The 12,500-nt window shown below is 47.1% G+C and overlaps 1 protein-coding gene across 1 annotated transcript in view; it reads right to left on the bottom strand.

The window, feature by feature from the left end:
• Positions 1–12,500, bottom strand: part of arap2 (ArfGAP with RhoGAP domain, ankyrin repeat and PH domain 2) — a gene marked incomplete in the record, with an annotated part of 141,066 nt that overhangs the window by 113,680 nt on the left and 14,886 nt on the right. Inside the window, 1 exon segment of the mRNA XM_062515960.1 lies at positions 5,220–5,340. Within this exon segment, the coding sequence (XP_062371944.1) occupies positions 5,220–5,340 (121 nt within the window).

The following is a 12,500-nucleotide window of genomic DNA, read 5'->3' as shown; positions in this document are numbered from 1 at the left end:
TGTTTCCATGGTGCATCAGGCTGCTATATGTCAAACACATGCAGTCATGTACTGTATGTACACACATAAATACAAGGGTCACTGGCAAATCAGGCTTTTGATTTTTCTTCAAAATAATATTTTTTAAAAAAGGACAGAATTTTTGAATTTTTTTTTGTAAGTCTTGTTTTACAGGGGCGATAATATATTTTTAGACTGTATTTTCAATTTTACCACCCAAAAAATGTCAGGTGGCACGAGCTTCTAAAAAATGCCCACATTTGGTAAATATACCTGAGGGTGTCTACAGTGCTTAACACTTTATCATTTTGTAGTTGACCTTGGTATTACAAGTAACTTATGAATACTTGATTGTAGAGGGCGGGTATTTTGGTTTTCCAACATCCAGCTTTACATTAAAAATGTGAATAAATTAGTATTTTACCTGGTTGCACCATCTGAAGATGCGGTTGCGCCACCTGACTTTTGCTACTAATTTCAAATTATACAGGCATCTTCTTGGGTTCTCTTGATGAGGCAAGATCCTGTTTACTCTTCTCCCTCTTCAATTCAAAATAAACATTCTGTGAGTGCGGTTGCACCGCCCTGATATTTCATATATGCGTCATTTCATATAGGCGTCATTTCCACTAGTATACTTTTATTTGAAATAATATTATGCCCCCATATTTATTATCTTATTTCCTTACCTTTTCAATTCTATAGTTAGGGTTTGAGATGATGTATATATATATACTGTATATATATATATATATATATATATATATATATATATATATAAATTAATACATTAATAAATTAATATAAAAATATAAATAAATATGTTCAAATTATACAAGTTTTATAGAATAGAAGGATGCTTGTTAAGTAAAGGTATGGACTCAGACTAAGCGTGTCACGATCTCGATTTTAAATCGAAATCGATCGAAATTACATCTCAATCTCGATCTTCGAACTGAAAAGTAGAATCGACGATGCAGCCACACCCCCAACGTGACATCCAGCATATATGTCCAAAACGCAAAACCACACACGTGCAGCATCAACACTCCTCTAATTTTAGGCTGCAGCCAGTTAAAAAATGCACATCAACCTCTTGTTACTCTGAAATCACGCGTGTGGAAGCATTTTTGCGTTCATTCACGTCAGTTAGCCTAACACTAATTTAGCCTTCTCAACTTAGCAAGTAAAAAAACGATTTAGTTAGCCTACGTTCAAAATGACTTTAAGGCTTAAAATGCACATTGATAAGTACTTATTCCATTAACACTAACCTTGGGTCTCTTCAGAGTGTCTTCAGAGTGTGCACAAACATTCAAAGTATCATTCTGTGTTGCTTCATTTCACTATGTTCACATGTCTATGTTTGACGTTTTTTTTTTGTTTACAACCTCACGGATGGAACGGTTTCAAAATAAAAATTGCTTTCAAAATAAAAGCCCCCTGAGAGGGCAAAAAATAAAAATGAATATAATAATAATAATAATGACACAAGGAATGCATTAATAAAAAAAGATCGAAAATCGAATCGAATCATGGCTTTAAAATCGAAAATGAAATCTAATCGAGAATTTGGAGAATCGTGACACCCCTAACTCAGACACAGGTATGGACCCCCCCCCCCCTCACACACACACACACACACACAGGTACCTAGGGGGTAACAACACCTGCAGATTGGTCAAAAGCACAGCAGACGCCTGTGTGAGAACACAAACTCGTGTGCCTCTAAATTATTCACAATATCCCCTCTCTCTATCTCTCTCTCTCCGTCTTTCTCTCTTTCTCTCTCCCTCTCTCTCTCTGAAACACTCTTAGTCTCTCTTATGTTTGGCCAGAGATTGATGGCTCTTTCACTCTGGTATAAAGCTGTTTAAGAATGCATGAGCTGTCCAGACAAATTCTTCCTCCTCCTCTCTCTCTCTCCCTCCCTCCCTCTCTCTCTCTTGCTCTCTCTCTCTCTCTCTTTCTTCTTCTTTCTTCAGCCACCTATCTTTCTCTCTCATTCCCTACACTGTATCTGCAAAGCAAAACTTCGCTGCCATCTGGCTTTACACCAACAGTCGATAGGCAGCACTTTTTGAGGAGCTGCAAAAGGTTGATCGATGTATTGAAGATAATGGACGTCAGACAGACCCTGTCTATATATGCCACAGTCATCGCCTGCCTTAGCAACAAAAGCAGAGGAAAAAGTGTAGCAAAACCACCGGGGGAGAAGATGTCATTCTTCAGAGAGTGTTTTTTGGTCTCAATTCCACTGCCCACGCTAAAAGAAATCCTTTCAAATGACTTAAATGTATCTTTTTACCTCATAGTAATATGGAATGAAAAAAAAGACAAACAAACAAAACAATCATTCAACTGTTTATGAAACCAACCTGTTTGTAAAGACATACAGTAGCAATGCCCACAAATATAAACCCATGAAAAAATATTGGAATTTGATGTGTGTGTGTGTGTGTGTGTGTGTGTGTGTGTGTGTGTGTGTGTGTGTGTCTGTCTATCTGTGTGGGTACGTGATTTGTGCTCAGTCTAGAGTCTACAGTGTGTGCGTGTATGTGTGTGTGTGTGTGTGTGTGTGTGTGTGTGTGTTGACCAACATCAACCTGTTATTCTCCCCTCTCTCTTATCTCCGCCCTCCTTGAGCTCAGAGAGGCTGCAGGCAGTCTTGCCAAAATAAAGTAGAGTATAGACAGGCAACACACACACACACACACACACACACACACACACACACACACACACACACACACACACACACACACACACACACACACACACACACACACACACACACACACAGACAGAGAGAGAAGACCTCATGGCCACAAACGAGTAGCAGTGGTTGTGCTTATCTGCAGCCTGCTGTTTGTGGCTGTGAGCAGGGCGAGCAGGAGCCACTCATCACAGCAGAGTGGGAGAGGCAGGGCTGGCACTAACACCAGCTCCGCCAGAGGACCAGAGCAAGCAATAGATTGGGGGAAAGAAGAGAGAGAGAGAGAGAGAGAGAGAGAGAGAGGGGGGGGGGGGGGTGAGTGAGTGAGTGAGTGAATGAGTATGAGTGAGTGAGTGCATATGCATGTGAATAAGACAGGAAAATAGATCAATTTCTTTCAGGAAGGAATACAAGAGGTAGTGTGTGGGTGTGGGTGTACTGTATGTGTGTGTGTGTGTGTGTGTGTGTGTGTGTGTGTGTGTGTGTGTGTGTGTGTGTGTGTGTGTGTGTGCACGCGCAAGAGAATGAGAGTGTGTGTGTGACCGGGAGCCATGTTTCGATTTTTGAAAGCTAAAAGTATGAAACAGCAAACAGTCAACAAAACGCTGACTTACATCATGTTAAACATCAGTACTGAAGGACCAAACAATAGCCCCATTCCCAGATGCTATTTTTTAGATATTGTGTATTTCTTACAAGGCATTAGTGTTACTGCTTCAAAATGCATTCACTTGTTATTCGCCTCATAATTCTTTTAAATGCTATTTTTATTTCCCTCTGTTCATTTATGAATAAGCTACATTATGCTTCACTGCAGCAGTAATCCTGTACTATTGAGATTTGTGCGACAGCATCTTGCTTGTTTTGCATGTACCCCTTTCATCACGCCTATTATGAGAGGGCTTATGGGGGATTCTGTCCTGGATTCAGAGGAATATGCCGTTTGACCTGCTGGCCTACATCAAAGAGGATGTGTGTGTGTGTGTGTGTGTGTGTGTGTGTGTGTGTGTGTGTGTGTGTGCATGTGTGTGTGCAAGTGTGCCAATGTCTGTGTGTCTGTGTGTGTGTGTGTGTGTGTGTGTGTGTGTGTGTGTGTCTGTATATGTGTGTGTGTGGTTGTGTGGTTGCGTGTGTGTGAGTGTGCGCGCGCGTGTGTGCGTGGTTGTGTGGTTGTGTGTGTGTGTGTGTGTGTGTGTGTGTGTGTGTGTGTGAGGAGGTGGGGGGCTGGGGGGGGGGGGGGGGTTGACTCTCCAGTGCTCGTTAAGGGGTGAGAAGGAGACCTATCTAATTGAGGCAGATGTTTACACCGCGCAACTCTTCCTGCATTCTGTTTGATAACTACCTGAGAGGGGGAGTGAGTGAGAGAGAGGGAGGGAGGGAGGGAAAGAGAGAGGGAGAGGGAGAGAGAGAGAGAAAGGGCACAATGCCAGCCAGCTAAACACAGCAGCACCTAGGGACAGACTGCACACAGCTGTCCAGGGCTGGATGGTGCAGCACCAAAAGCCGTTGTCCCACAGCCTAAAAGCCTCCTGTGCACACACACACACATGCACACACACACGCACACGCACACGCACACGCACAGCACACGTACACGCACACAGACACACACGCACACACGCACACACGCACACACGCACACACGCACACAAGCACACACACACACTCTTTGCCGAACTAAGCGAACCTCAGCGCCACACAACATGGCTTCTCACACGAGCAGAAATAACATCATGGAAGACTGTGCAACCTTCAGACTGGCACAAGAGAAACAGGGAGCCAAGGAGCCCCGGGCTGGCAGTGCCATGGTGGAGGCACACGGCTCTGGACACACACATGAAACTGGGAGTCAAAGAGCCACAATGGATCACTCTCCCAGGCTGGGGTGGGGAGGCACAAAATGGAGGCCAAGGGCACAGCAGTGAGGGCTAGCAGAGCACAGGAGGGGCCAGCGGGGATCACGCCTTAATGACCGAGGGAGAGGAGGAGAGAGGGAGAGGAGGAGAGAGGGAGAGGAGGAGAGAGGGAGAGGAGGAGAGAGGGAGAGGAGGAGAGAGGGAGAGGAAGAGAGAGGGAGAGGAGGAGAGAGGGAGAGGAGGAGAGAGGGAGAGGAGGAGAGAGGGAGAGGAAGAACAGAACAGATGCAAAGACATGGAGACTGAAGAGGGATACATTGAAAGAGTGGAAAGAGAGAGAGAGAGAGAGAGTCCGTGAGAACAGTGAGGGAAAAGAGAGAGGAGAGAAGGTATGGAAAGAAAGAAAGAAAGAAAAAAGACAGAAAGAAAGACAAAAAATGAAGGAGGAAGAGAGAGGAATAGAGAAGAGGAAGACTGAGAGAGAGGCAGAGTAGAGGCGACTGTATTGATGAGAGAGGAGACAGAGCGATAGAGAGAGGGAGGACAGAGGGAGAGTCTGAGAGCAAGGAGAGAGTGCAGAGGAGCACCAGAGAGGAGGAGGAGAAGAAGAGGAGGAGGATGAGCAGAGAGCGAGAGAAGGCTCCTACCCTCTCGCTCGGCGCGGAACACGAAGGTGCGCAGACTCGTGACCACCTCCAGCCGGTTATCTCCCAGCGCCCGCACCTGCTGCATCGACGACACCGGGATCAGCCCTTTAGAGTACATCTCCTGAGAGAGAGAGAGAGAGAGAGAGAGAGAGAGAGAGAGAGAGAGAGAGAGAGAGAGAGAGAGAGCAATCAAGGATCAAAAACACACTCTCATTTCAGTAGTTGATGATGGCATCCTGATATATAATTGGTGATATGTGTGCTGAGTAAGCCAACTCAGTTTCTTTGACCCTCCTCCTTCAATCTTCAATCTCTTACTCCATATGGACAGCTTGTTTTGGAGCACTCTTTCTTTCATAGTTTTGGAGTACTTGACCCCAAAAGACAACCCACAGAGATGGAGCTGTTTTAAGCAGTCACTGAGTGAGTGACTGACATGTCAGAATGAGAGAGTGCCTACGAGAGACAGAGGAACGTGAAAATACTCTCCCCCCGAGGCCCAGCACATTGGGGGGCTTTAAAACCACTACACACCCCCAGAACATATCCACACACGAATCTACTGATCCTTAACACTGCACACACACACACACCGCAGGAACGCTGCAGGATACATATATCCCATGCTAAATGAATTCACAAGCAAAAGAGATGGCATGTGTGTGCGTTCTCTGTGGATTTGAAATGATAATGTGTGCTTCTCCCAGCGCTCGACCACCTGCTTCCTCACTGATGGAATGTGTACCAGTGGAGCGGGGATTCACTAACACAAGAGCTCGCCTGATATGGAGGCACTGGAGATACAGACAGACATAAATACATACATACATGCATACATACATACATACACGTGCATACATACATACATACATACATGCATACATACATACATACACGTGTATACATACGAATCATACCTACACTCACACAGGGAAGAAAATAAACACACCCACACACATCCTGATACACTTCCAAGTGCTGTTTCAAAGAAATAGAACAATAACACACTGGACTCAGTTCAATCACAACCAGTCACACTCAGTGACCAAGGCAGGCACACACACACACACACACACACACACACAAAGTTGAGCACACTACTGCTACTGACCGGTGAGGTCAGGTTATGTTAGATTGTGTTACACTCGGCTCCTGTGGGTCCACTCTAATGGCTGCAAATGGATGCGGAGGTTAAAGCTGACTACCGGTGCTAGCAGGGGCCCCATCACATTTCAGCTGCTACTGCAGCGCTAATCTGAATATGGATGGAAAGTAATGGGACACCACCTCACCAGAATAAAAAAGGGGGAAAATCATAACTCAAAATTGCCATATGTTCAATAGCGTGGAATTAGCATTAGAGCGACTGCGACGCTTAAAAATGGACCCCATCCCGACGGTGTATAATTCATATCAATAAGACCATTATCGGCGCGCTGAATACAGAATAACAACATTAGTTCTGTCGCAAAAGAGCTCGACCTGAATACCACTCCCGCTCGCTGGCTGAATGGCGGGCTGCCATGTCCTATTGCGGGGAGGGACGCGGAGGAAAGAGTTCAACGTCTTGGCGGTATCAAACAATTTGCCTGTTCATTAAGACGGTGACCTTGACTTTCCCGTGCACTTGCTATTTCCGGTCCATTTCATCCAAAAATAGCATGTAGGATAAGCAGAGAGAGAGAGAGAGAGAGAGAGAGAATGAATAAAGGAAGAAAGAAAGGAAAGACAGCGCAAAAAGGACTGAGAGAAGCCATGGGAAAGGAAGAGCATGAGCAAAAAAAGAAAGAGAGAGAGAGAGAGAAAGAAAGAAAGAAAGAAAGGGAGAGAGGGTCACGGAGAGGACCGTCTTCTCAAATTAAGCCGCGATGTTAACAACGGCGAGAACAGCTAACCCTAATTACCGGGCGTTCGCACACAGGAGCGCGCTTTCCAGGGGAATTTCGCTAGCGGGCCAATTTAGACCCGTCTGTTCCCTCCGCTGCGGCGGCAGGGCCGTGAACTTCTCTCTGCATACTTAACGGGCCGCCTTTTCTCTCTCTCTCTCTTTCTCTCTTCCGCTGCAAACGTGCGCCGAGGTGAGGAGAGGAGAGGAGAATGGGGGCAGGAGCTGGAGCAAGCGACAGAGAGAACACAAAAGGTGTGAAGGACTTAAAGCGGAAGTTAAGCGCCGATAATTGCACGCTATCTGGATAAGAGTTAATTGCGCCAGCTTTCAACGCGCTGTTTTGTCGCACGGAAGGGTTTTTGTTCAGGCTGTAATAATGAGTGCCTCTGTAAATAAAAAGAGGGCTTCGTCTAATTGTGAGGTGGAGAAACTTTACACGTACATGTCTCACCCCACCCAACACACATCAACCTCGCCATTAGAATGTAAATATATGTACAGTATAAATATGTGTGTGTGCGTGTGTGTGTGTGTGTGTTTGCTTGTTTGTTTGTTTGTTTGTTTGTGTGTCTGTGTGTCAGTTTGTTTGTGTATCCGTGTGTCAGTTTGTGTGTGTGTGTGTGTGTGTGTGTGTGTGTGTGTGTGTGTGTGTGTGTGTGTGTGTGTGTGTGTGTGTGTGTGTGTGTGTGTGTGTGTGTGTGTGTTTAATACATGTGTGTTTGTGCTTTGTGTGTGTGTGTGTGTGTGCGGGTGTGTATGTATGTGTGCATGTGTGGTGTGTGTGTGTGTGTGTGTGTGCTTAATACATGTGTGTTTGTGCTTTGTGTTTGTGTGCGTATGTGTGTGTGCATGTGTGTGTGTGTGTGTGTGTGTGTGTGTGTGTGTGTGTGTGTGTGTGTGCGTGTGTGTGTGCACACGCACGTGTATGTGTATGTGTATGTCGTCCTCTCAGAATGCCTCTGTGTCTGCCTGCCTTTCCCACACAAATACACACACGTAGGAAAGCAATTAAAGTAGTGTTATGGCTCTAAAAGGCTCGAGAGCTGAAGGTTACATGTGGAGAGAAGAGAGGGAGAGTGACAGAGCTTTACAGCTCCAGCCCTCTATGGAGCTGGGGCCTGTCAGCAGAGCCCTGTCTGTCTACCATGGAGTCATGAGGACCCCTGCTGGCCAAGAGATGCAACTACAATATCTCCAAGCGTACTTGAGCTGAGAGACTGTCCTCACAACATTCATCTACTGGATAGCATTCCATAAGAAGCAGGCCTGTAAAAATGTCATGATTAGATCAAAGTTGTAGAATGGAACAAATACGGCAAAACAACAAAGCCTTAAACCTTTCTTATCCACCAGTAAGACTCCAGGATAGAAATCGATGAGAAGCTAAAAAAGAAAAGAAACCTCTGCTGAGAAAAATCATTTCAAGATTTAAGACCTTTCAAAGCCAGTGCATCAACATGGTGAGAGACCGTGTGGTGAGATACCTTGAACAACGACCAAGTTTTGTTGCAGAATAGTTCTCTTTGCCCAGAAGCAGCGCAATTTCAGGAATAAGGACCACATTACGCCAGACTATCACCATGGGACCAGAAAGGCACCAAAGACACACACAAAAAAAATGACCCAACTTTTAGGTTTACGGATTGGAAGCGTCCTTCAGGGAGGAATTATGGGAGGACGGCGACACAGGGGAAAGTCAAAGAAGTCGGGGTGGGGAGGAGGAGAGAGAGAAATGCAGTCTTCAGAGGATGGATGGATTTGAGGAGAAAGAGTGGTGAGGCTTAGAGAGGCAGCAGACACACCACTGATCCCTTCACCAAAGCCCCCCTTTCCCCTTATATGCGCGCACACACACACACACACACACACACACACACACACACAGCAAATGTTCTGTAGAGACTTATTTCTCAAACTGCCACACAATCATACAAACACACACACAAAGGCTACACAAACAGAAATGCCAACCATGCAGCCCAACCAACGCTTAATTCCAACAGTCCACACACACACACAAACAGTACTTAAAGAAGACCATGAGCGAACACACATACAGACATGCAAAAGCACACACTTTCATCCACACACACACACTCACACACACACACACACACAGACACACACCCTTCCTCTCACACACACCTTCAGCCTCCCCCAGACAGGGTCTTACAGCGCAGCCCCCAGAGGGCCTCTCAAACTAGAGATCCTCATACTGAGGGCGCCCCATCTCAGAGTTGACGAAACCAACGGCAAGGGTGCCGAGGAGATGGCGACACAGAGGTGGGCACAGGGGGCATTTGCGTGGCACCCCCAGGGGGCGTCTGACGGGGTAGACGAGGGGGTGAGAACGCCATGCTCCACACTCTCCCACGCCCCCCACCCCCTCAAATCCGCCGCCTACGGAGGCCACCGGGGGCCAAAAAGAGCGCGCGGGCGCCTCTCTCCGTCTGATGACTGGTGAGTGACTTGGCTGGATGACAGGTGAGATGATGGAGATCACGAGGGATCTCACTGTGTCTGGGACCTTACATCAGATACAGGGGGGGGGGGGGGGGCTCAGGGAGGAGAAGAGAGGAGAGAGGGACAGAGAGAGGGGGAGAGGGAAAGAGAGACGGAGAGAGGGAACGAGAGAGGAAAAGGGAGAGGGATATTTTGCAAGAACATAAAGTAGATGTCACAAACAAATAAAGAGACAGATAGAGGGGCAGTGAGTAAACACAACGCTTCAACAGCTAGAACATACAGATGGAAGAACACACAGAGAGAGTGAGAAAGGCTAAAGGCACATAGAGGATGGTCTGTGAGCAGAGAGGGCACACACACACACACACACAGAGCGCCCAATGGCCACGGACTCCGCGCCCGCGCCAGCCATCAAGACAGACAGTTGGCAGTGCCAGGCCGCGTGCCACTCTTCTCCCCCGAGGGCTTACACGGCCGCGCTACGCTAGCATGTCATTAGCAGCACGGCACGGCACATCTCCCGGTGCCAGCTCTACACACGCACGGCAGAAGGCCGCACCCATCTGTTTTAACGGACAGGCGGAGGAACTTGGTGTGGGCCTACACACACACACACACACACACACACACACACACACACACACACACACACACACACACACACACACACACACACACACACACACACACACACACACACACACACACACACACACACACACACACACTAATATATGCACAAACACACATAGGCATGAGCAAGAGCAGAGATACACATAAAACACCAAATACACACACACACACACACACACACACACTTATATACGCACAAACACACACAAAGACAGAGATAGGGACACAAAAGAACAGTGTGATGGTGTGAAAAGAGAAGGAAGGAGAGAGACATATGCACAGATGAGCAACAGACCCTACAAAAGGAAATGAGCTACTGTGTACTGTATAGAGAGAGCGAGAGAGAGAGGGGGGGTTAATGGAGGAAGAGAGAGAGAGGGATAGAGAAAAACTGTGTAAGACAGCAAGAGGCCTAAACAATAAGGCAGGTAGAGTGACTGTAATTGTCTGTGAGTGTGTGAGAAAGCGAGTGTGCGTGTGTGTGAGTGTGAGAGAAAGAGAGAGCGAGAGAGAAAGAGAGTGATAGTGAGAGAGAGACATTGTGAGAGAAAGTATGTCCGGCTCACCGCCACATTTATGTCTAGGGGTCCATTTGCTCTCATCCTGCCAGGAGATGACTGTGTGTGTGTGTGTGTGTGTGTGTGTGTGTGTGTGTGTGTGTGTGTGTGAGAGTGTGTGTGTGTGTGTGTGTGTGTGTGTGTGTGTGTGCGTGCGTGTATGTGCGTGCGTGTGTGCGTGTGTGTGCGTGTGTGCGTGTGCATGTGTGCGTGTGTGCGTATGTGCATGCGTGCCTGTGTGCGTGCATGCATGCATGTGTTTGCGCATTTGTATGACTATGTGTGTGTCTGGCCGTACAATTATGTGTGTGTGAATGTGTGTGTGCGTGTGCGTGTCCGAGTATGTCAGAGAGAGAGACAATAAGAGCGAATGATACTGAGAGAAAGAGACCGCTTGTGAGAACATAGATGTAGAGAGAAAGTGTGTGTGTATGTGTGTGTGCGTGTGTGAAGTGTGCATGTGTGTGTGAGAGAGAGAGATGCTGCTAAAAATAGTAGGTATTTAACGAGCGTGGACCAGGCAAGCTCACACAATTGATTATGATGTTGTGGCAACACTAGTGCTGCAAAAAAGAGTTACCTCACAGTGAGGCCCAAAAACTCTCTCTCTCTCTCTTTCTTTCTTTCTCTCTCTGTCTCGCTTTCTCTCTAGCGCTCTCTCTCTATCTACCTAACACTAGTGCAAGGTTTTCATTTTCAAGAAACATACGTAAAATAATGTCATACTCCTTTCTTGTATTTAAAGTGAATTTGGACACACACACACACACACACACGCACACACAGTGTATAGCTACCGACAACTTCATGCTGAGTAACAGACACACATGCATGCACGCACACACGCACGCACACAGTTACAGGTGCAAGTTCAATACCTGCAGACAGCAAGAAGGCCACCTGCCGGTGGCAGAACATCACAGAACATGACACAGAGATGAGTGATGCTCTCGCACCCACCAAGGCTCTGCTGCTGCTGCACACAGCACACACATGTTCAGCCATGAAGGCCAATCAAGCACAATGGCACACACCCAGACACACACCCAGACACACGCGGACACAATATAACAACGCAAGGACAACTAGAGCTTGGCAGAGAAAACGATCACAAAAGATGTCTGAATGCTACTGAATGCTATGATGTTTAACAATACACACACGCGGCCCCGGCAGTGGCGCAACTGGCTGGGGCACCTGCACCGTACGCCGGCGACCCGGGTTCGATTCCCGCCCCGTGGTCCTTTCCGGATCCCACCCCGACTCTCTCTCCCACTCACTTCCTGTCATTCTCTCTACTGTCCTATCCAATTAAAGGCATAAAAAGCCCAAAAAATAATCTTTAAAAAAAAAAAAACAATACACACACGCACGCACACACACACACACACACACACACGCACACACACACACGCACACACACACACACACACACAGCACTACTCACAACACAAAGGCAAAAGCAAACGAGTGAGAATCGGTGGCGGTGACAGCAGTGGTGTCGGTGGAGCAGTCTGCCCGTCCTTGGCCCCATTCGTCTGGGTGTCAGTGGCCGTGACAGGCCCCTCTCTGCTCCGGCTCACCGCCACACTTCTGTCTGGGGGTCACTTCGCTCTCATCCCGCCAGGAGATGACTGTGTGTGTGTGTGTGTGTGTGTGTGTGTGTGTGTGTGTGTGTATGTGTGTGCGTGTGTGCATGCGTGCGTGAATGCGTGCGTGTGTGCACACATATGTGTG

Source organism: Sardina pilchardus, chromosome 16 (assembly GCF_963854185.1).
Source record: "Sardina pilchardus chromosome 16, fSarPil1.1, whole genome shotgun sequence".
NCBI lineage: Eukaryota > Metazoa > Chordata > Actinopteri > Clupeiformes > Clupeidae > Sardina > Sardina pilchardus.
This window is presented reverse-complemented; position numbering and strand designations above follow the sequence as displayed.